Source organism: Tyto alba, unplaced genomic scaffold, assembly GCF_018691265.1.
Source record: "Tyto alba isolate M040663 unplaced genomic scaffold, T.alba_DEE_v4.0 Super-Scaffold_33, whole genome shotgun sequence".
NCBI lineage: Eukaryota > Metazoa > Chordata > Aves > Strigiformes > Tytonidae > Tyto > Tyto alba.
The window spans coordinates 9099399-9120373 of NW_024881308.1; the positions used below are offsets into that span (position 1 = coordinate 9099399).

The following is a 20975-nucleotide window of genomic DNA, read 5'->3' on the forward strand; positions in this document are numbered from 1 at the left end:
GGGCAGCCGGGCCCTCGGGGCTCCTAGCACGGAAGCTGCCGGGCCCGCCTCCCCGGCGCTCTGGGATGGCGCGGAGGTGCGGGCCTGGGCCTCCCCGCGGCGCAGCCCGAGGCCGGGCCGACCCCAGCGCAGGGAGCAACGCACTGAGGCACCTGAGGAGAAAGGCGGGAAACCGCGCTTCAGCCACCGCTGGCCTGGGTGTACAGAGCAGACCCGGCTTCTCCAGGGCAAAGGTGGCTGAGGCACATTCCACACCAGCATCCCGAGGAGAGAGGAAGGGGAGGGAAAGAAAAAAAAAAAAAAAAATAAAAAAAGACTTCCTTATCACACAGCAGCCCCTCCTCCTCACCCGCGCCCGCCTCCATCTCGGAACCCTGCCGAGCCCGACGCAGGTGCGCGCCCGCCTCCCGCCAGCCGGCGACTGCGCATGCTCGCCCGCGGCAGGTGCGCGCCCCCGCCCTCCGCCCCTCCCGGCAGCGCAGGCGCAGTGGCGCCGTCGCCCCGCCCCGCCCCCGCGGCTGCCGCTGGCTCGGCAGGTGCCAGGGGCCGTCGTGGCCCCGCCCCCTCGCCCCGGTCTGAGGGCGGCGGCAGCAGCCGGCGGAGCGGCCGCGGTGCCGGGGGCAGTTGGGCTTTGGGCTGCGCTGCTCGCCGCCTCTCACCTCCCTTCCTGCAGCGCGCTCGGGGGCACCCGGCGGAGAGGGAGAGAGAGATAAAGAGAGAGAAGACGAGACACCGACCCTCCGGCGGCATGAACCGGCCTCATCGCGGGGCTGCGGGCAGCCGGGGCCTGGGCACCATGGAGGTGAAGAGTAAGGTGGGTGCTGGCCGCCGCGCCGGAGGGCCGCGAAGGAGCTGGCCTGGCCCGGCCCTGCCCTGCCCTGCGGGGGCGTCCGGTCGTGGTGTCGCCGTGGCGAAGGGCGGTGAGGGGACAGGGAGAGCTGCTGACTCACCTGCCGGAGGTGGCGGCGGGGGCAGGGGAGCGGCGGCCCCGGGGTCGCCTCAGGCCGCCGGGCTGCGGGAAGCGGTGGTCCCCGCGCTGCCCCGCCTGCCCCAGCCGGCTCCCCGGGCTCCACTCGGGCGGCTCGGCCGCTACAAGGCGAAGGTGGCGGGAGGCGGGTGGGGGTGTCTCTTACTGGGTGCGCTGTCTGCAGGGCGGGAAAAAAAAAAAAGTGTTTTTGAAGTGTTTTACGAAAATAGGTTAGTGGTGTTGGCCCCTTGGCTTCTTCATAAACTAAAAAACATACAGAGAAGTAGATGTTTGGGGAAAGTTTGGGATATCTGGGCCAAAAGAGTTACTTGGAGTTACAGTTCAGGCTCTGAAACCTGTGCTTTGTCTGAGCTAGAAAAAGAGTGTATTTGTTTAGCTTAGGGTCTGTTTCTGTACTCTGTTTAACTTCATGACTATATGTTTCTGTACTTTTTTTTTTGTGAGGTAGAGCATAGCTTGCATTATTTGGTAGAGGTAAACCCTGACTAACTGATCTTAAAGCAGAGCTGGCTATCTTTTAGAGACTGTTGGAGGATTTTACACGGCTAATTGTTTTATAAGTGTGTATCTGTATGCTATGGCTTATACCAATGGTTTATTGTTGTCAAAGCTTTTCACAATTCTGTAAATTCTCCTAAGGATGTGTCTGGATCTATTCTTCCTATTAGTTTTTCACAAGCTGGTTAGACAAAGTCTTGCTGACAAAACTTTGATGTTCTGAAAGAAATTACTTTTGTTCTGATGTATACTTGTAATATTTTGTCGACATGCCATTTTGCAGCTAACACTTGTAAAAGTGTTGGATTTACAGTGTCAACCTACTAGCTAAACAAGTGTGTGTAACTTGAGTTAACCCCCCCTTTTCACTGATTAAGCAAATTGCAAGTGCACCTATGTGTTTTCTTCCATTGGAAGAGAAAAGCCTCTTGTGGGCTTCTTTAACTGGTCTACAGTCTGTATTCTGTACCTTCCTTTTCTGCTAATCAAGTGTTAGAGCAGGAGTATAGCTGAAGCAGTTGGGAATTGTGGCATTGTGTGTTTTTTTTAATGATAACATAGTGCTGAAACTTCTAGAAAATGTATGGTTGGTCTCTATAGCTTGAATGGTGATGATTTTTTTGTAGTGTTAAATTAACTTTCATGTGGACAAAACCAGAAAGTACAGGAATAGCTGGTAGCTATGATTTCAAATACTAGTTAAGCATGGCTGTTACTGTGGTTGGTGAAGTCTTTTTTCATCTATGCTCTTGTAAGATTGAAAATAATCAGTACAGTGTGCTTATAAGCAAATACTTGTTGCCTCAGCCCAAAAATCTAGTCTTACTGTTACCATATGGTGTGTGTTTCCTTGGTTTAAAATATATCTAGGGATCACCTGTGTGATGTGTTTGTTGGTGTTTGTAGAGAGAAGTGTAGAAGCTATAATGAATAGGGACTGTCTTTTAAGTGCATATTAGGAAGCAGGTTTCAAGGCATTCCTAGAACTACTTGTCGCTAATGCATTATTTATGTGCACCTTGATTTAATATAGCATAGGAGTCATCATCCTTTTATGAAAATAATGAATTCTAAAGAGAAAGGCTTCTGTGAGAGGTGGAGGGGACCATTACTGTGGAGTGGGCTAGGCTTTGAAGGCTTATCAGCAATGTACAGCTCTTTATTTAGATATTACAAATCAATAATTGTGCCCCAACTGACAAAGCTGTGCCAGCACAACCGAGATGTAGTTGCAGTTATACGAGCAAAATCCTTTTCTTAATCTAGTTTATTCAGTTTGGGTAACTGGGCAGACCTTGATCTGGGGAGTCCAGGTTAATTCCAGCTAGCCTTTTCTCTCACCATAAAAAAAAAAAAAAAAGTTTATACCCCAAAGTAGAGATCCTGGTGATGGTATGAAAGTTGCAAAATAAACTTCTAGTTCACTAGATATAAAATTCAGGTTCCCCGCCCCCTCCCCCCCCCCCCTTTTATGACTTGGAATAATATTTTTTTTCATAATGAAACCTAATATACTGATAAGACAGATCTGATTACTGTAGTTCATGTTCTATTGTTGCTGGAGATTTATAGTATGACAGCAGTGTGATGTGTTACAGAGGACTTAAAGTTGTCTCATAAATAAGTCTTAACTGAGTATCTACTGTAACTTCCTAGTATGCTTGTACTGTTTTCCCAGATGAGGTACCAGTGTAACAGCATGCGTTTGTAAAGAGCTCAGGTGGCAAGAAGCCTTCTCAAGTTAGTATTTTCCAATCTTTCATCTCCTCTAAACTTACAAGTTGTAAGTGCAGCCCACTTAATGGAATGGAGTGCAACATTTGACATAAAATGAAAACCTTTCAGGGGATTAAAATAAACGATGAAATTGCATGGCTTTACTTTTATCTTTATCTGCTTTATAATAGTATTGAGCATATGGCAAACCATGTTAGGAAGTAATAGCCAGATTATTTGTCTCCTGGTGTTTGCACCAACTATGTATAAAAAAAGCCATGTGGAAAAATAAAAATTACACGTTTGAATGCTTGCTTTCAAGTCAGCATTTCTATGCTTACTGCAATAGGATTTAACATTTACTTCAAATTGACAGTGAGGTTGTTGGCTTTTTACACTTTTATTACTGAATTTGTTTAAACTACGTAGTCTTTTGAAGCCAAACAATTGAAATGGTTGCAAAGCATGGACAATTCCTCTGGCATTCACACTTCACATAGCTGAAGAAATACTTGGGAGGCACGGGATGAAGTCTTTCACTGTCGTCATGATTAAGAATGCTGCTTCTGACGTGATGGGAGTTCCTCCTGCAGGCTTTTCTTTGCTTTTCGTGTGAGCAGCTATGAATCATCCCTTCTACCTTATTGTTAGTTAATGTTACCGTAAGTGGAGTGTTTCTAGAAGAGGAATGTTCCCAGATAATTTTTTTTTTTGTTTGAAACCTTCGGAGTAAGGTGGGGTGTTGGAAGGTGTAGCTTGTTTTGCTGTACTGTGCTTGAGTTAGGGTGGTGTTAATGTGCTAACAACGGTGTCCTTGTCTCCTTATTTTCGTTCTTTTGTTTGTATGTGAGAACTCTAAAGCTTTTATTCTCCAAAAAGTTGTAATGAAATGTGAGGTAAAGGTTGGTCTGGAGGCTTAGTAATGTGCACCTTCACAGCTACTGGGTGTAACATATACCCAAGTATGTGATACTGAGGCTCAGACTTTCAGTCAGTATTTTGTTCCATGTGCCCTTCTGTTCTGCTTAAAACGAAACCTGATAAAGAAATTATTTAAAGTCTTTATATTCACTGTGGATCAGCAAGAGAAATCACAAAAAATGCCACCAACTGACTCTTTTGTTTGTTTTATATTTTTTAATGATTAGTTTGTTACCCTTTTAATTCGTATGCAAGCTGGTCTGCTTTTAGTAACCTGGCTGCTGCAGTCTCTTAATTGCTTTTAGCATCTTTCATATGTTGTGTGTGCCTGATATAGAGGGTTTGGAGTAACATTTATCCAGTATTCTGTTTGACTTGAGTCCTGCCTGTGTTGGGCAGAACGCTTTTAATTCTACCAGTCAGTCATGCTAAAATTACAATTTGTCTAAATCTACATCAAATGCTTACTCTTTTATTTGCACGCAGTTTAGTCTTATGCCAACCACCACTGAATCGTTGTTAGCATTGTTTTCAATAACTGTTTGTTATATAGGTGATTTAGGAGACTTAAGCTTGTGTGGACTAGGGAGCTGGGGTTTTTTGTTGAATGATCATACTGACTAAATGCAAATCCTACACCTGAAAGTACAGTGCCAGTGATTAAATGCTTTGTTTTGGGAATTTTGTGCATATTTTCTGAATGTTGTCTGTTTTGTACCCTGAATACAACTGCATTTTAAAGGACAATGCAATCAAAATTTGAGTCTTGATCATGTGGGAAAATCTTATGAATGCTTTTAAGGAGTAGTGGCTGGCTGGCTGCTTCTGTTATATCTCTCTTTAGGCAAGAATAGAATTGACTCACTAACACTTTACTGTGCATAATTTGTACTGAAAAGCAGCAGCCATTCTTTGCAGTCGTCAGGTTAAAGTGGCTTTTTCATTCCTTGTCCAAACAACTGGGAATCTGACAACTACTCAGTCCTGCATAGGTTAACCACAGCTGTATAACAATCTATACATACCATTCTAAAGTGCACTGGAATTTCTTTGAAAGTTCCAGGCAGTCACATACCACAGAAGGTTAATCACAATCTTGTTTTTGAGCTGCTAACATCAGTGCTAGGTATGAATTCTGTCCCTTACAGATAACATGGCTGTTTCATAAGCATGTAAGAATCTGCAATTATTCTTAAACTAGTTTGTCACCTTAATGCTAAGCTCCCATATTAGTGAATGCTTTGACATAAATGGAACAATGAAAACAACTTTTGCATATTCAAAAGTACATGCTTATTAAGACCAAAAATAGTTATAGCTTCGGGGAAAAAAAAAATAAACCAGTCTAAACTGACCTTTCTATGCCACTTCAAAATTATTTGTTGTAGTTTTTAGTGCACTTTTGATTCCATAACATTTCTGGTTTAACGTTCAAGTCATTCTATTGCTTGAGGATGTAAGATTTCCATATTAATGATGTAAGATATATTTTGTTGTAGTTTGGAGCAGAATTTCGACGATTTTCTCTGGAGAGGTCCAAACCTGGAAAGTTTGAGGAGTTCTATGGATTATTGCAGCATGTACACAAGATACCAAATGTTGATGTTCTAGTGGGATATACGGACATTCATGGAGACCTGCTGCCTATCAATAATGATGACAATTATCATAAAGCAGTTTCCACAGCCAATCCTCTACTCAGGATTTTCATTCAGAGGAAAGGTACGTGCACTTGAAGTCTATGAATCATCTGTTTATCCAGTTATACTGTGTTGCAGTAAACAGTGTGACATATGGAGGAAAAAACTCTTCAGTCCTATTTCATCATGTTGAATTCTGTAATAATTGTGGGTCGTGAAAGGTATTCACAACTCATCTCTCTTGCAAGAGCTTCCTCAGGCAACCTATTTATACTTTGTGGTTTTTTTTGCTTGTATTTAGTTCAGTTAAAGTCAAGTTAAATCTCTAGCAAATGCTCCTTTCTGCTTTTGTGTAAGCAAATGAAAATAAACTTTAAACCGCTAGGGTTTGCTGCTCTATATAGTGGATGCCTTTCACTTAAAATTCCGATCTTGATCAGACGAGAGGCCATTACAGAATGGAAAGGAATCTTGAAAGTCCTTATTACATGAAGTATTAAATGTCAGTATAAATTAAAGACTACCTTTGTAATATGCTACTCTTATGACACTTTCCTAATAAAACGTTCTGAAGCTTTCAAGATGACAAGCTTATTTCAGTTAGCAAACCTCAAATGTGAGTGCAGCTCAGTTTGTTGGTTTGCCTTTAAAAATATCATGTCTTCTAGGCACCAAGTTCCGATTGTCTTTTTCTAGTGTCTACTTTTGTTCATGGGGGAGGAGGGGGAAATCAGATTTGAAGTTGTATTTGTTCCTGTCCAGGACAGCAAACATATCAGTATATGGAACTGAAGAGGAGGGGATGAATCTAGTGATGTGATTTGAAATTGTTTTAGTCCAGAGAAGTAGAGAAAACCTGATTTCTGCACTTGGTTTTCTGCTTACTTGTATACAGGTGTAAATGTGCATGCATTGCGTGTACACGTATATATATGTATGAACACACGCACGTGCAATTCCTCTATCATAAAGCAGTCAACTGATCTTTGAATAGCAGACTGCTTCTTGCTTAGCTACTTTACAAAGATATGCACTGTTTCTGGTTGTTGCTAAGACAGGCTTATTTTCCTTAGAAAATACTTGGGCATTGGAAGCTTTTAATTTTTTTGGGGAGTGGCTAAAACTAATAAACTCCACAACAGCCTGACACAAAAACAGTATTAAACATCATGGCTGCTTGCCAGCTGCTTTGTTGCTGGCAAAATGTGGTTTGTATTGAGAAAAGTATAGTCTAGTAAAGCCTATATTTTCAGTCCTGAATTGTCAAATAAATGAACTATTTGCTTTAATAAAACCTAGATGTAGAAAAGGTCTATGATTCCATTTAATCTCCTACAGTAGCCACATGATGAGAACAGATAAGCCACTTTGTCAGACTGGGATTATTGTGTTTATATTTTAACACCATATGTTTTTAGATTGTTATTAGTGTTACATGTTTAGTGCTGATTGTTACTAGTGTTACATTTGTAGCACCTATACCTTTAAATAAAAGCATGATGGATTATTTCTTATTACTCTGGTGTGGGGAAGTGATAAAAGAATTTATATAATCACAGAACTAGAAATAAGATTACCCCACTTAAATTTATCATGCCAGGAATTGATTAGCTCTGTAGAAAGTGTCAGTTGTCATCACCTTAGCTTTGAGACTAGAGTCTTCTGGCTATAAAGTTTTAGGGAATAAAGAACCCAGGCTGGGATCTGAGTCCAGCACTTCCAGCACTGTACTTAGTTCTGAATTAGTTGTGACCACTTTGATCACTTCTGTTGATTAATTTGAGGCTTTGATTCCACTGGCATCTTTGCCTTATAGAACAGAGGTTTGTTTGGAAAATAAGGAAATAACCTGATTCTGAATTTTGTGATAATTTGCAGGTAACTAAAGCTAAATTGCAGGAGTTAGATGTGACAATATTTCTGTTTCCAGCAATAGTGGCTGGGAACTTAAAATCATTTGCAAAAAAACACTGTGGGGAAGAGAAAGTTTTTGCTGTCTTAAAATACAGGAAATTTTATACTATCTTACCTATTTAGAAGCTTCATGCAATTTGTGGAAAGCTGACATAAGGTATGAGCAGACTACAATCAAATCTAGGGTAAATAATATTAACTTTTTAATATATTGCATCTAAGGAACACCTTAAAGGGTTGAAACGGGAGCAACAAGATGCTTTTGAAGTGGTATTAATTACAATTGGGATAACATGACTCCAAAGTTTCAGAAATTTTGTTATGCCAGAATAAGCACTCTTCTGTTCAATTTTGGCTGCTAATTTAGGAAAGTTAGAAAGCTCTATGTCCTTAGTGTTTATGTGTACTGGTTAATATGGTAAGAAACCTAGAAATCCTGTAATGAAATGAAATCAAATCACATTATTCCCCTTAGACTCTTCTAATTGTATTTAACTAAATTACTTCAAAATATTTTAAAGTGCTCCTGTGCTAAATCTAAACTGTGTTTTGATATTTCACAAGTCAAGAATGTCTATTGGTTTGTGGAAAACAGTTGATTCTTGGAATTTCATTCTGCAGTCTAACAGATTAACGGGTACTGTTGACACCTGGAATTTAAAGGTTAAGCTGATATATCATGATTAAATCCAGATGTATGGGAGTCACTCTGTGAGAAAAATCTTACTGAAGATATAATGGGGGGGAGAAACAGAGCATGGTCTTCACAGACCCCGAAGGGCAGTTCAATATGGGAGACTTTGCATTGTAAATACAAGAGTAAGAGAGATGATAACAGAAGATATATTTCATTGTAATGTCCTTAAAACTCACTTGTAGGATATTAATTTACAATATACAACTCTTGCAAGTTCTTCGTGTACATGGCTGTACATATCGAGAAGTGGATTCTTTAGTTAATTCATTTGTGCCTGTTGAGGCATATGCTTTTTGTCTGAGAAGCTTTATTTTAGTGGAAAGAAAGGAGTTGGCTTTTTAAACAGCGCTCTTTGGAATATCTGAGCTAGTCTGAGTCCTATTCCTAAAAACATAAGTTAGTTTCATAAACTCATGTTTTGTTATAACTTGTGACTAAATAGATAAGATTTGGGTTTAATTTAAAAAATGCTAAATTGCATCTGTATTCAAATATACTAATTATAGGGTAACTCTACATTGCTTTGCAAAAAGATCAGGAAAACATTTTACATACCTGTCTTGAGCAGTGTTAAACTGAAACCAGTTTTAGCATTTGTGGGCTTTTGTTTTAAATGTATATACAGATTGGTGCCACCTTGAGCTTGAAACTGCTGAGGTGGTGCAGGGCAAGGGGGGAAATCATTCTTGCACTATGTGGACGTTCTCCTTAACACACTATCTGTAGTTAACACCTTGTCTTTTGGCTTTATGCCAAAATATTTTCTGCTGCAGCTTTAAACTGATTAGTTAGGTGCCAGAACAAAGATGCCTTTGTACTTGAGAATATTGCTTTAGAAAATTTGTTTAGCAGTGGAAGAGAGGTTAAACAGAGTCATGCTGTTTGGCTGAGATTTGGGGAGATGAGTTTTCATCAACTTTCACTATTTCTTTTTCCCACAAATTATGTAACTTTAACTGTATATCTTAAGCTTTGTGCTAGCTTTGCATTATTAGACTACTAAAACTAGTTGCAATGCAAAAAAAAAACCCCTACCCTCTGGTGCTTTATAGTTTCCTAAATGTTTTGACATATGGCTTGTAGTTTTGGGATGCTTTTATTTCAACAATGTGTCATGTAACTTGAGTAAGTTTCTAAAAGCAAAAGCACCAGCTCAGTGCTAAGGTTTCCAATTGTGTATTTGTCTTATGCAAGAGACTGTTAAAGTTCGTATTTCTTCCAATAAATACTTCTGTGATCTTAGTTTTTGTTTAAAAAGCACTTTTGAATCTGTTATTTCTCATACAGATATATTTACATAATATTTTTTTCAAAGCCAGTCCTTTTGCAACTGATCTTCATGTTTCTCTACTAACTGTGGAAAAATTTGAGTTTTAAACCTTATTAGCTGATAGTTGTGAGAAGGCAGGCTGGGTGATGATTTTCATGAACTCTCATTTCTTGTTGGGTGATGATTTTTGTGAACTCTCATTTCTTGTTGGGGAACAAAGTTGAGAATAGTTCTAGATCTAATTGTTGGGTAAGGAGCACAAACTTACTATGATCATTTTCAGAACACAATAAACCTTCCTGGATGTAATAGATGTGTATATGTTTGTATATCTAGTGCATGCCAGACTTACCATGTAGGCACAGCAGGCCTGAGTGGCAGGAGAGGGATCCTGGTACGTGACCAGCTTTGAGGGTGAAGAAGCTTTTCAGCCCACTGTGGCAAGCTGGGAGGGTCAAATATGATTATTTGATATGACAGAATGTGTAAAACACCAGATTCTCTGATTCTTTGCCAAGAATCTGAATTTGTGCACTTTGAATTTAAGGTGGAAAACTCCCAAACTGAATACCTTTCAATGTTGCAATGCGTGTGGAACTTGTAAGAAAATCAATACTGACAATGCTTTGATACACTGTTTTCCTGTGTGCTGTTTCAGAACCAACTCTTGTAGTAAAAGCAGTAGAAACCTAGTGCTTCACTGGTATCAGTGTTAGCATCTATATCCTAGAATTTTTATCAGCAACTTCCACTGTAGCACAAATAAATTGTGCATGTGTGATTTTAATTTTTTCTTTAGATGAGATTACTCTAAAAAAAAATAAAAAGGCATAATACGGCTTAAATTCTGAACAATATGGAAATAATCAGTTAAAAAGCTTCCAACTTACTCTCTGGCTCTCTGGAAAACTTCCCAAAGAACAGAGATCTTCTGGAGCAGTGTGGTGTTAAGTGTCTAGAAATATGTCACCACTACAAAAAAGTGAAGCTTTTGAAATGAGGCAAAATTGCACTTCTTGGCCATGCAGTGTCTCTCTGGTCCTTGGAATACTTTAGTGTTTTTGAATTTACCGTTCATTGTGCAGCTGTAAAAACAGGGTTCTAAATATCAGAGGTCTATACTACTTAGACATGCATTGCACAAAAAAGTTTTTGCATGGTTTTTGAGATCACCAAGATTCATACGAGCTGCTGGTGGGAGAGAAGGAAATCCATAACCTAAAAAAACCCCTTTGCACTCATTAACATTCTTAATTCTAATATTCAAGTCACCGTTGTCTACTGTTTGTCTAAAATCTTTGCTTATACTATCACTTTCTTGCTGTCATTATGTTACTTTGAGTATCTTCTGCAGTTGAATACAAAGCAAGGCCCTTCTGTCTAGTATCCTGTTTCACAATTGCCCTTTCTGAGTTGTTTTGTATGCAATTATAGTTCCAAATAAAAAAGAGAAGCTATTGTAACTCACTGAATTGCAGAAAATCCTCCCAATGTAATGACCAGATGTCTACCTTAGAACTGGTTAGATGCGTTGTCAGTAGAGATGAGGGCAAAACTTCTCACACTTTTTTCTTTGATCATAAATTTTAAGCAAACATTAAAAGAATTGCTCCATGTTGTCTGAAAAATCAGCATGTTAGTTTTCAGCAATGGAGTACCGGATCTTTAATGGCTGATCTTCAGTTAGTTAGATATCCCAAAATGCTTTTTACAGAGAAAATTTTAAGTTTGCATTTTTGGAGGAGTTACACTTAGACATAGTCCACCTGTTACATGCTTTGGTTTGGGAGGTTGCATCGTTTTTTAATCAACCCACTCTTCAATACAACTGACTTAACACTCTTAGGTATCTGAAAAACAGATTTTAGCCTATTTCAAAAGATTTCTTGCTTGACATTTATATCTAATGTTATTTTAGTCTAACCTTAAATCACAATTTTTTTTCTTCTTAACCTCTTTTGCTGAAGAGCAATAGTAATTTGCTTTTCTGAGAGAACCTTTCAGACTCCTATATAAACTAAAAATTATTTACTGTATTCACAATTATCCAATGTTCTGAAGCATAGCTAGTGTTCTATTTGCTTCTACCTTCCTACTCTTTCTTGTACAATTCATAGAATCATAGAACAGCACAGGTTGGAAGAGACCTTGAAAGACCATCTGGTCCAACTTCTTATGGGAAAGGGAGCCTAGATGAGATTAGCACCCTGTCCCATGGCATCTTGAAAACCTCTAGTGATGGGAACTCCACCGCATCCCTGTGAAGGTTGTTGTAGTGATTGATTGTTCTTACTATAGAAGAAAAGCAAAACAAAACCCAAAAGCTTTCTTCAAAACACTTTCTTATACTGAGATTAAACCTCTCCCATTGCCCCGCCTTCTCCATGTGTCTTCATCCTCTTGGCAGCCACCCTTTAAGTACTGAAATACTGTGGTGGGGTTTTCCCCGAGCCTTTTCTTCTCTAGAGACAGGTCTCCTGCAGTCTCTCTTCATAGGGCAGGTTCTCCAGCCTTTTGATCGTCTTCATGGCCTTACTTTAGACCCTCCCCCATCTGTCTACATCTTTCTTGAATTTTGAGGACCAGAACTGGACACAGTACTCCAGGTGCAGCCTGACAAGGTCTAAGGAGTGGGTTGATCACATCTTAGAGATCTCTGCTAGTAATGCCCCCACAGATGCAGCCCAAGGATCCACTTCACCTTTGTTCCAGCAGTGCCCTGCTGAATCACATTCAGCTTTTCCACCAGGATCCCCAAGTCCCTTTCAGCAGGCTGCTCCCCAGCCACACAGATCTCAGCCTGTACTGGGATATTTGGTTATCTCATCCCAGGTGCTGGACTTTGAGCTTGTCTTTGTTAAACTTCATCCTGTTCTTGCTGGCCCAGTCCTTGATTTAGCTTCATTTTTACCTGCTGATCCTAGGAAGGCAGGGAAGCAGATTTTGCAGAGGCTGTTCCAGTGGATGAAGCAGGAGAGAAAAGTCCCCAGGGTGCTGTCAATATGCACTTTCACACATGAACTGAGTACTGTGGGCTGTCTGCTAAAGGAACACATGTGGAACAATTTGTATTAGCGCTGCCTTTGTTCATTTAGTAACTCTTGCAGGAACACCAGTCTGGATGGGAGGATGGCCAAATCTTCGAAACAGCGGAAGTAAAAATTAACTATGCAAGGTGGATATGATATTCTAGAGAGGCATCCATGTCCTCCCAAAGTAACTGAGATTGCCAGAGTATAGAATGGCCACGTAGACTTAGCTGTCTTCAGAAAATAACTCCTGTTTGTGTCAAATTATTGAACTTTATCTGTAAACTTTAATGCAAAAGATGTTCTGTCTTCAGCAGATTTGCCTCCCTTACTGTGTGATTTATTTTTTTAAACAAACAAACAAAAATGTAAATGAGGCCATCATCAGGACATGTATTATTTTAAACCAAGTTGATGAACTCTTTTATTGCTATTGTGTACACACAAGTTATGAGTTTGTGATAAATCCCTTTGGGTTTTTTTTGCGGGCTAATTTAAATTTGTTTCTTTTCCTGTTGGCCTTTACGTTTTAGAATAATAAGGTCAAGGCTGCCTTATTAAACTAATAACTTTATTCTTAACAAACTCTTCTTGTTTTCGGCAGCCCTAATGTCTGGGGAAGGGAGAAGTTAGTATTACATGCTGGAATAGTGTTAGGCTATTGCTTCAGAACTACATTCTCTCTTCTGTTTTGCTTAAAGCATCTGAAGAGCCCAAATATAACTATATGTCTGTATATCTTCATCTTGGCCTAGATCTTCTGATTTACTAACTCTCACTGTGTACATTTTTCATCAGCAATTGACAGCTCTCCTGAAATTTCACACTAGGATAGCATTTCCATAGTTATTTCAATTCACAGACTGAAATGTATAGCAATTCTTTTGCTTTCTTGGCTGTACCAATGGCATCTTAGTGTGATAATACAAAGAAATCCCAACTTCTTTGAGTCCTGGGGTTAGTGCAAACCAGTTCTGCTTAATTATTTTTTGATTCACTGCAAAAAAAAAAAAATCTATGCAACGTTGCAAATATACAAGTGTAATCTGAATGTGTTTTGCTTCATTGTTTTTAGAGAGTTATAGCATATTAAAAAGAAAAATGGAAGCTTCCTTTGCTAAATAGGCATTTCAGACATCAGAATTGCTTACGCAGAACATGTTTTCTCTTCCATGAGTAGTATTTGTACGACTTGCATATGTTTTCTTTTTCTAAAATTCTAATCAATTTGCATACTTCTGTATCAAACTGTGGCAGTTAAAACATTGCTTGTATGAACAGTTTTGCTTGAAGTATTTGTGTACAAGATCTCTTTGTTTCTGCTCCACAGCCATTTTACCTACATTGCATGGGGGCAGGGAAGAGATTGCAGAATGGAATAAGCTTTCTGGAGTTTGAATCCAGGTCACTTGGCTAGCTTCCACGAGCTAGGCAATAATAGGCACACTGGCTGCTTTCCCTTTTTCATTCTTTCTTTTCCAATGATCTGAAACCTAAGGAGAGAAAACTAGCAAGTGGAATTACTCTGAATAAAATGAAAATGTTTCTAGGAATGTACTCATTCTTTCCATTCTAAACTTTCTCTCAAGAAGCTAGAATATAGTTCTTTGTGTCTCTACTACTGCTAACTTGCTTTAATATTTTTTTGTGTACTTTCTTTTCTTTGGTAGAAGGAAACCAAAAGTATTACAAACTTTGATGAATCTCATAACATTAAAGCTCTTGTTTCATGTGTGGAGATAAATGTTTCTATTATAGCAAGCCAGAAACCATATAGATTAGATATTTCATTCTGCTAACCCAAAACATGATAGCAATGTGATATGGACTGCATATAGTGTGATCTAATCATCAATGTGCTATGTCTTACAGAAGATGCAGACTACAGTGCCTTTGGTACAGATACTATGACAAGGAAGAAAAATGTCTTATCAAATGTGTTACGTCCGGATAATCACAAGAAGAAACCACACATCGTCATTAGCATGCCACAAGACTTCAGACCAGTGTCTTCTATTATAGATGTAGATATTCTTCCAGAAACCCATCGTAGGGTACGACTTTACAAATACGGAACTGACAAACCCCTTGGATTCTATATACGAGATGGCTCTAGTGTCAGAGTAACACCACATGGATTAGAGAAAGTTCCGGGGATTTTCATATCTAGGCTTGTCCCTGGAGGTCTGGCTCAAAGCACAGGCTTGCTGGCTGTCAATGATGAAGTACTAGAGGTGAATGGAATAGAGGTTTCAGGAAAAAGCCTTGATCAGGTTACAGACATGATGATTGCAAACAGCCGTAACCTGATCATTACAGTAAGACCAGCAAACCAGAGAAATAATGTTGTGAGGAACAGTCGGACTTCTGGCAGCTCCGGTCAGTCTACTGAATCTAGCCTTCCAAGTAGCACGCCGAATATTTTAGCAAATTTATTGCCAGGAGACGAGGAGAGCGATGAAGAGGACATTATTATTGAAGATAGTGGTGATCCACAGCAGATTCCGAAAGCCGTGCCTCCCAGCGAAAGCCTAGAATCGTTGACACAAATTGAACTCCTTCATGAGTCAACTCAAAATGGATTCCTACTTTCCAGCGAGATGAACTTGAATCATTCAGCAGGCAGCATGAGCATGGAATATGAAGTACAAGGTCCAGATCATAAATCATTAGAAGAAGATGGAACTATAATAACACTATGAAATTACATTGGTGTACGTTGTATGAAGGATGCCATACATGTTTTAATTTGGCTTAATATGTAATACATTTTATACCTCTCATCTACCGAGCACTGCAGTTAGATTAAAAGGAGGGAAAAAAGTAAACACAAGAAGTTCAAAATTATGTAAGTTGACTAACTTTAGTTAATTCTGCACTTCAGTGTAAATACTTCACAAAGATGGAACATAATTGATGAATGACCGAAATTGGATGAGGAAAATTTAAATAGAAAATGAAGGATAGCTGAGATGGCTGTGAGCTTTCTTTTAAAGGTACTTGATTTTTATATATTTTTAATGCAGAGTACTACTGGTTCTATAGAAGTAAACTTCCATTATTGTGTCGGGTTGACTGTCTAATGTACTGTGGTTTCATGTTCATCTGAAATGCTGTTTATGTGTGATGGAGCTGCTGTAGCCACTTCATTCCTGTTCAGGACTGTTGTTTAGCTGGTAGAGCTGTTTGTGTGGCTCTGTGTATGAGGAAACTGAAAAATAAGCAGGAGGTGGTGTGGGAAGAGATATTTGTGGTTGGTCTAGTTCCCTGACTGACACCTTGAGCAATAGGGATATGTGATAGTGGTCAGCAATTCGACAACAGTCAGGGTTTGAAGGTGGGGGCTTCTGAAGTTGACTGTTCCTTTGTAAGTGAACGTGCAACCACAGGCTCATTAGTCATGCACCTTTACTGGCTTTAGTGGCAAGGTAAGCTTATTTTTAATGACTGATTTTTAAATTCAAATGTGAAAGGTCTTAACACTTATACATCAAAGACCTGTTCTCATTTTAGTCTGTAATATTTAAGGATATCATCTGATTTAGTTGCTAATCCCAGTAAATTTCAAAGAAATCAAATGTAAACTTAATGGAAATAATATAATCTATGTTAAAATCGCAGTCCTAGTAGAAGCTGTAAAGGTTTCTACTAGCAAAGGTTTGTTGTAGTGAGTCTGAATTATGTAAAAAGTGACTTTCTTCAAACCTGAACAAGTTAGAACATCTTAAATTAATAGCAATCCCTGGATTAAAAAGAAAAAGAGTTTTAAATCAGAATGAGGCTTTAATAGAACTTGCTTGGGCCATGTGATATTAAATTATTTGTTATAAAGAACTAAACTGTAAATGCTGATCTTTCTGTGTACCACTGGCTGGGTATTTTGAATATTACAAAGTTGCTATATGTAAAACAAAATACTGATGACAAGTCCTGATACTGCAAGTGCATAAGTATGCATGTAATCAGCTGCAAACTTACTAGGAGAATTGCGGGGAGAGGTTTGTAGCATTATTTTTACCCTTTCCCTTTTTAGTATCTCCTGCTTTACCACTTTGGCACTCAGTTCCCAACCTGATCCTTCTCTGGGAACAGAAGGTGTTGCAGGAAAATGAGATGGGGACTAACAGGATCGTGGAGAAGGATGGATGGATCTTCTCACTGGGGGATCCAGTAGTCTATGTCAACCTCTAGGAAGGAAGTAGGATGCTACCTGTTCTGTACTGGGGTACTGTGCTTAGTCTGGGTTCTTAGAAGCATGTTCTACACTGTAGGGAGATATGATGAGCAGGAAAGGAGACTAACCCCTTTCTCTTTCCTTCATTCTATCTTGAGGAAACATCTACCTCTGGTAACTTTACTAATAAGAGACTAACCATAAGTTTAGTGTTAAGGCAACTGTAAAAGTCTGTATAGGATATCAGAGGCTAAAACTTCTGTAATGATGTAAGCAAAATTGCTTCAGAAATTACTGCTGTTTAATTTTACTAAATGCAAGTCTTAAATTCATATCATGAACAGTGCTATTTTCAAGCCTCCAATCCCTTGGAGTTCAAATCTCATAGATGTCAGGAAAGGTATCCATGACCATTTTGATTTATGGAGAGTTAGGATAACAGACAATGGTACTCTGCAAATACAGGTTAGAGTTCTGCTGCGTCAGATTTATTTATGGTTTCTTCAGCGTACATATGGAGACACCCTGGAATGTTTTCCAACATGAGCAAGAATTTTGAAGTGTGTTACTTATTTCGTTAGTAATTATTAAAAAATGAAGTAACTACATCCACTTAGTGTGAAATGAGGAAAACAAGTGCTTGTTCTGCAACATGTAGACTTTAAATATACATGTTTTCTGTCAGTGCTGCTCTACACTTCCTTTATTTAAGGACAATTGTTTACTTTTAAATGTCTTTTTTTTTTTTCCTTTATCAAAGACTTTCCTTCCTGTATGAAATCATCAGTGGAGGGTGACTTTCACTTATTATGCTAGTTTGCACTTATGTGCCTTTTGTTTACTTGAATGTATTGTGAATAATCAAAGGAATAAAGGCACTTGGATGAGAAGAGAAATGAAGTCCACAGATACAGAAAATGAACTGGTAGTGCACTTAATACAGGTGTAGTGTTTCCATTCAGTGGAAATACATAATGGGTCTAATGTGGTATGTTAGTATTTTGCAGCTTGGATAATAGCTTTGAGCTATTAACTGACACAGGAGGGCTGAGTCTGAGAAAGCCAGTGTTGCAAGGGAGCTTATTGCTTAGGTGGAAACACCCAAGGTTAGCGTGCTGCCAAATTCTGTGTTACCTAATCTGTACTTGTAACAGATGCATGAATATTTTGACTGTATATGCCAGTATTATGGACTTGTAGGAATTTAACTAGAGTCCTACTCTAAATTGCATGAGAATTCATCTCTTGGGACCTTTCCTGCAAACTGATTAATCTAAACGGGAGATAATACTATTTGACAAACATCACGTTATTTTACAGAGATCTGGTAACATATATTAAAACTAAGCATTTAGGACTTGATAAAAATATTAAAGAATAAACCTAAAAATGAGTTTTTAAAAGTGTATATTTAGAGTTACTATGACAGACTGCACAGCATGTAATTGCTTAATGCTGCAGTTACCATAAAGTTTCTAAAGTTCTTCCATATCTTACTAATGCATACAATGTTAATTACAAAATATTTTAAAATTGTTACTTCAGGATGATCAACGGTTGATTATGAGTGGCTAAACTTAATTTTATATATAAATGATACTGGTGTTCAGTATAAGTTTTTTTAAAATATGCTGATATTGTTAGCCTTTCATTCACTACCTCCTAAATTTTTAACATCTTTATAATTTCCTCCCTGGAAGAAAATACTTAAAGGCTTGACTGTTTTATATAGATTTTATCTTTAGCTAAAAAGAAAAAATCCAAAAGTCATAGTGAGGATGCTACGCATGATTGACAATATTATGCTGCTATTAATGTAATCTTTGTGTATTAAGTATCCTGTATATGTAAATTGTATTTTCAATCCAGATTTTATAAATTAATTTATAATTATCCAAATTATTTCGGAATGGAAAACTAAAATTCCTTTGACTTGTGTTATATGTTGTGTACATGCACAGTGGGGGGACAATTCATTCTTTACTTGTGACTGGGAGATTTAAGTGCACCTTAATAGAAAAAAAAATTCTTAATAGAATTAAGATGCATTTACTTTAAAGTTCTGCTATGGTACTGGATAAGTCAAGCCTAACTGTGAATCATTTTTTTTTTATTTCCACAGCTGGATTAAATTTAGGACAATGTTCTCACAAGCTGTCTTTAACATGTGTATTTTTGTGAATACTATGTATTTTCTAATTAAATTTTACTTGCAATGTGATTTTTACATGAATGAACTTGTTTAAAATGTCAAATATCAGTATTTTTCTTACAACTTTAATGTATAATGTACATTGGTATCTCACTGAATGAAGATTGATTTTACAAAATCAAGCTAGATGTAGTTGTATATTAGTCTTATATTTTTACAGACTGGAATAATAAATGGACACAGAAATAAAATGGTTTTTTTCTCAATTACTTTGTCAAATAAGTGAAAATGAGGAAGAATGTATCCTCTACTTTCACGCTTGAGAGTAAGATGGGCTTCATTTTTAATTTTTTTCTCTTGGGCAGGTAAGTGGATTCTATTTTCATAGCAGTCTTAAACGTTTGCTGCTTCTGCTGCCTTCTCTGGAGCAAACCTCTGAACATGGAAAGCATGCAAAGGTTCAGAATGTTTGTCCTTTGGTCCTGCTGACTAACTTGTGATGTGCTTGTTACCATAGTAGCTGCAAATAAAGACTCTTACATTGTATCGCTTGCTTGAGGAGTACTCATAGTAAAGTTCAGGTCATGAGGCCTGGGAGATGGTTCCTCATCCTCCGTCACCGTTGTCAAGTGCTGCTGGTGCTGTGGTTTTCACTGTTACTGTAAGTATTTGGTATAACCATCTGTATTAAAGTTTTAACTTAAACCCATTCCACTTGCAAGTGTTTTCTCCCATATCTAATGCCTTGGCAGCCCTTGTAAACATTTACCTAGTGACAAAAGACTTGAGTTTTGTTTAGCGCTTTTGTGACTGCCGGTCTTGGGGTCAATCATATGACTTCTATTCTGTGCCTTCCTTCATGTATGCGTGACTAGTTTCATTTGTATGCTTCAGTACTCTTCATACTTGCCTATGTAGCTATGGGAAGGTGACAGAAAGACTGAGAACAGCATTACAGTATCTTAATATCGGTATTCAACTGAAAGAGCCCAGTCTGCTTCATCTTTGTACTCTAGTCTGTATGTCTGGTAGCTGGAAGCAATTTCTTTGCTTTGCACAGAACCTGATGGCTCACTCCTTTCCTAAGGGAATGCTGAAATTGGTATGGTATTCTTGGAATGGTGTGAGCTTTAAAAATTCATCCTGTCTGTATTAAAATTTAGATGTAGTATTTTTTCCAACTTCAAAACTTCTATCTGAATGCATATAGCTCTGAAACTGGGAGAGATTTCCAAGTTATTGACTCTTCTTTAACACGTGAATTGTGGGAGCAAGTAACTTTCTAGTATTGTAGTGAAATTTTTCAAGTGTTGAAAATTTTGAATAAACAGATATGAAAAAATGAGAGGATCAAAATCTGAAGGATTGCAGACATATTGCAAAATTAAACCATAAAATGGCAAACAATTCAGTGTAGGTTAAATGTGCACATGTTGGGAAACAATTTGTCTTCTGCATATGCAATGGTGAATGCTGAGCAGACTTGCTTCTCATCCTGACCTATGTCATCTGCATTATAGCATATTTTTAGTATAACAAAACTGAGTAGTAGAGGACTGATCAGCCTGAGAAAGATGGTAAAAAGCAATGAAGCTATGTGCAAACAGTTTTGTATGAGGAAATTAAATATCATCAGATAGATTGAAAAGGTAAAATTGACTATAATTTCCACTTATCAGCTCTGAGTTATTTGATTCGTAGTAAATTTTATCTCCCTAATTAGTAACTTTTAAGGAGGCCAAAAACATACTGAATCTGGAGGACACCGTTTCATGTGAGGTATGCTTCCACAGCATTAGTCAGGTGTTGACCCGAACTCTCTGTAAATGCATCTGCTCGAGTGTTCCCTGGCCAGGGACTGACCCTGAGCGTGGCGGGTACTTTCACTGAGGCAGGACCTGCTCTTTGCAGCAAGAACACAGACTGCTTAGCTAGACCATTAGTATCCATTAATGTTTCTGTGCCTTCCAGCAAGC

General features: G+C 38.6%; 1 protein-coding gene across 1 annotated transcript; it reads left to right on the forward strand.

The window, feature by feature from the left end:
- The first annotated feature begins 528 nt into the window (after nucleotides 1-528).
- PARD6B (par-6 family cell polarity regulator beta) lies at nucleotides 529-19250 on the forward strand. The gene is made up of 3 exons (XM_042801184.1): nucleotides 529-814; nucleotides 5623-5845; nucleotides 14546-19250. Exons 1-3 carry the CDS (start codon nucleotides 749-751, stop codon nucleotides 15373-15375), a joined length of 1119 nt encoding a protein of 372 aa, XP_042657118.1. The 5' UTR covers nucleotides 529-748; the 3' UTR covers nucleotides 15376-19250.
- Nucleotides 19251-20975: the final 1725 nt, after the last annotated feature.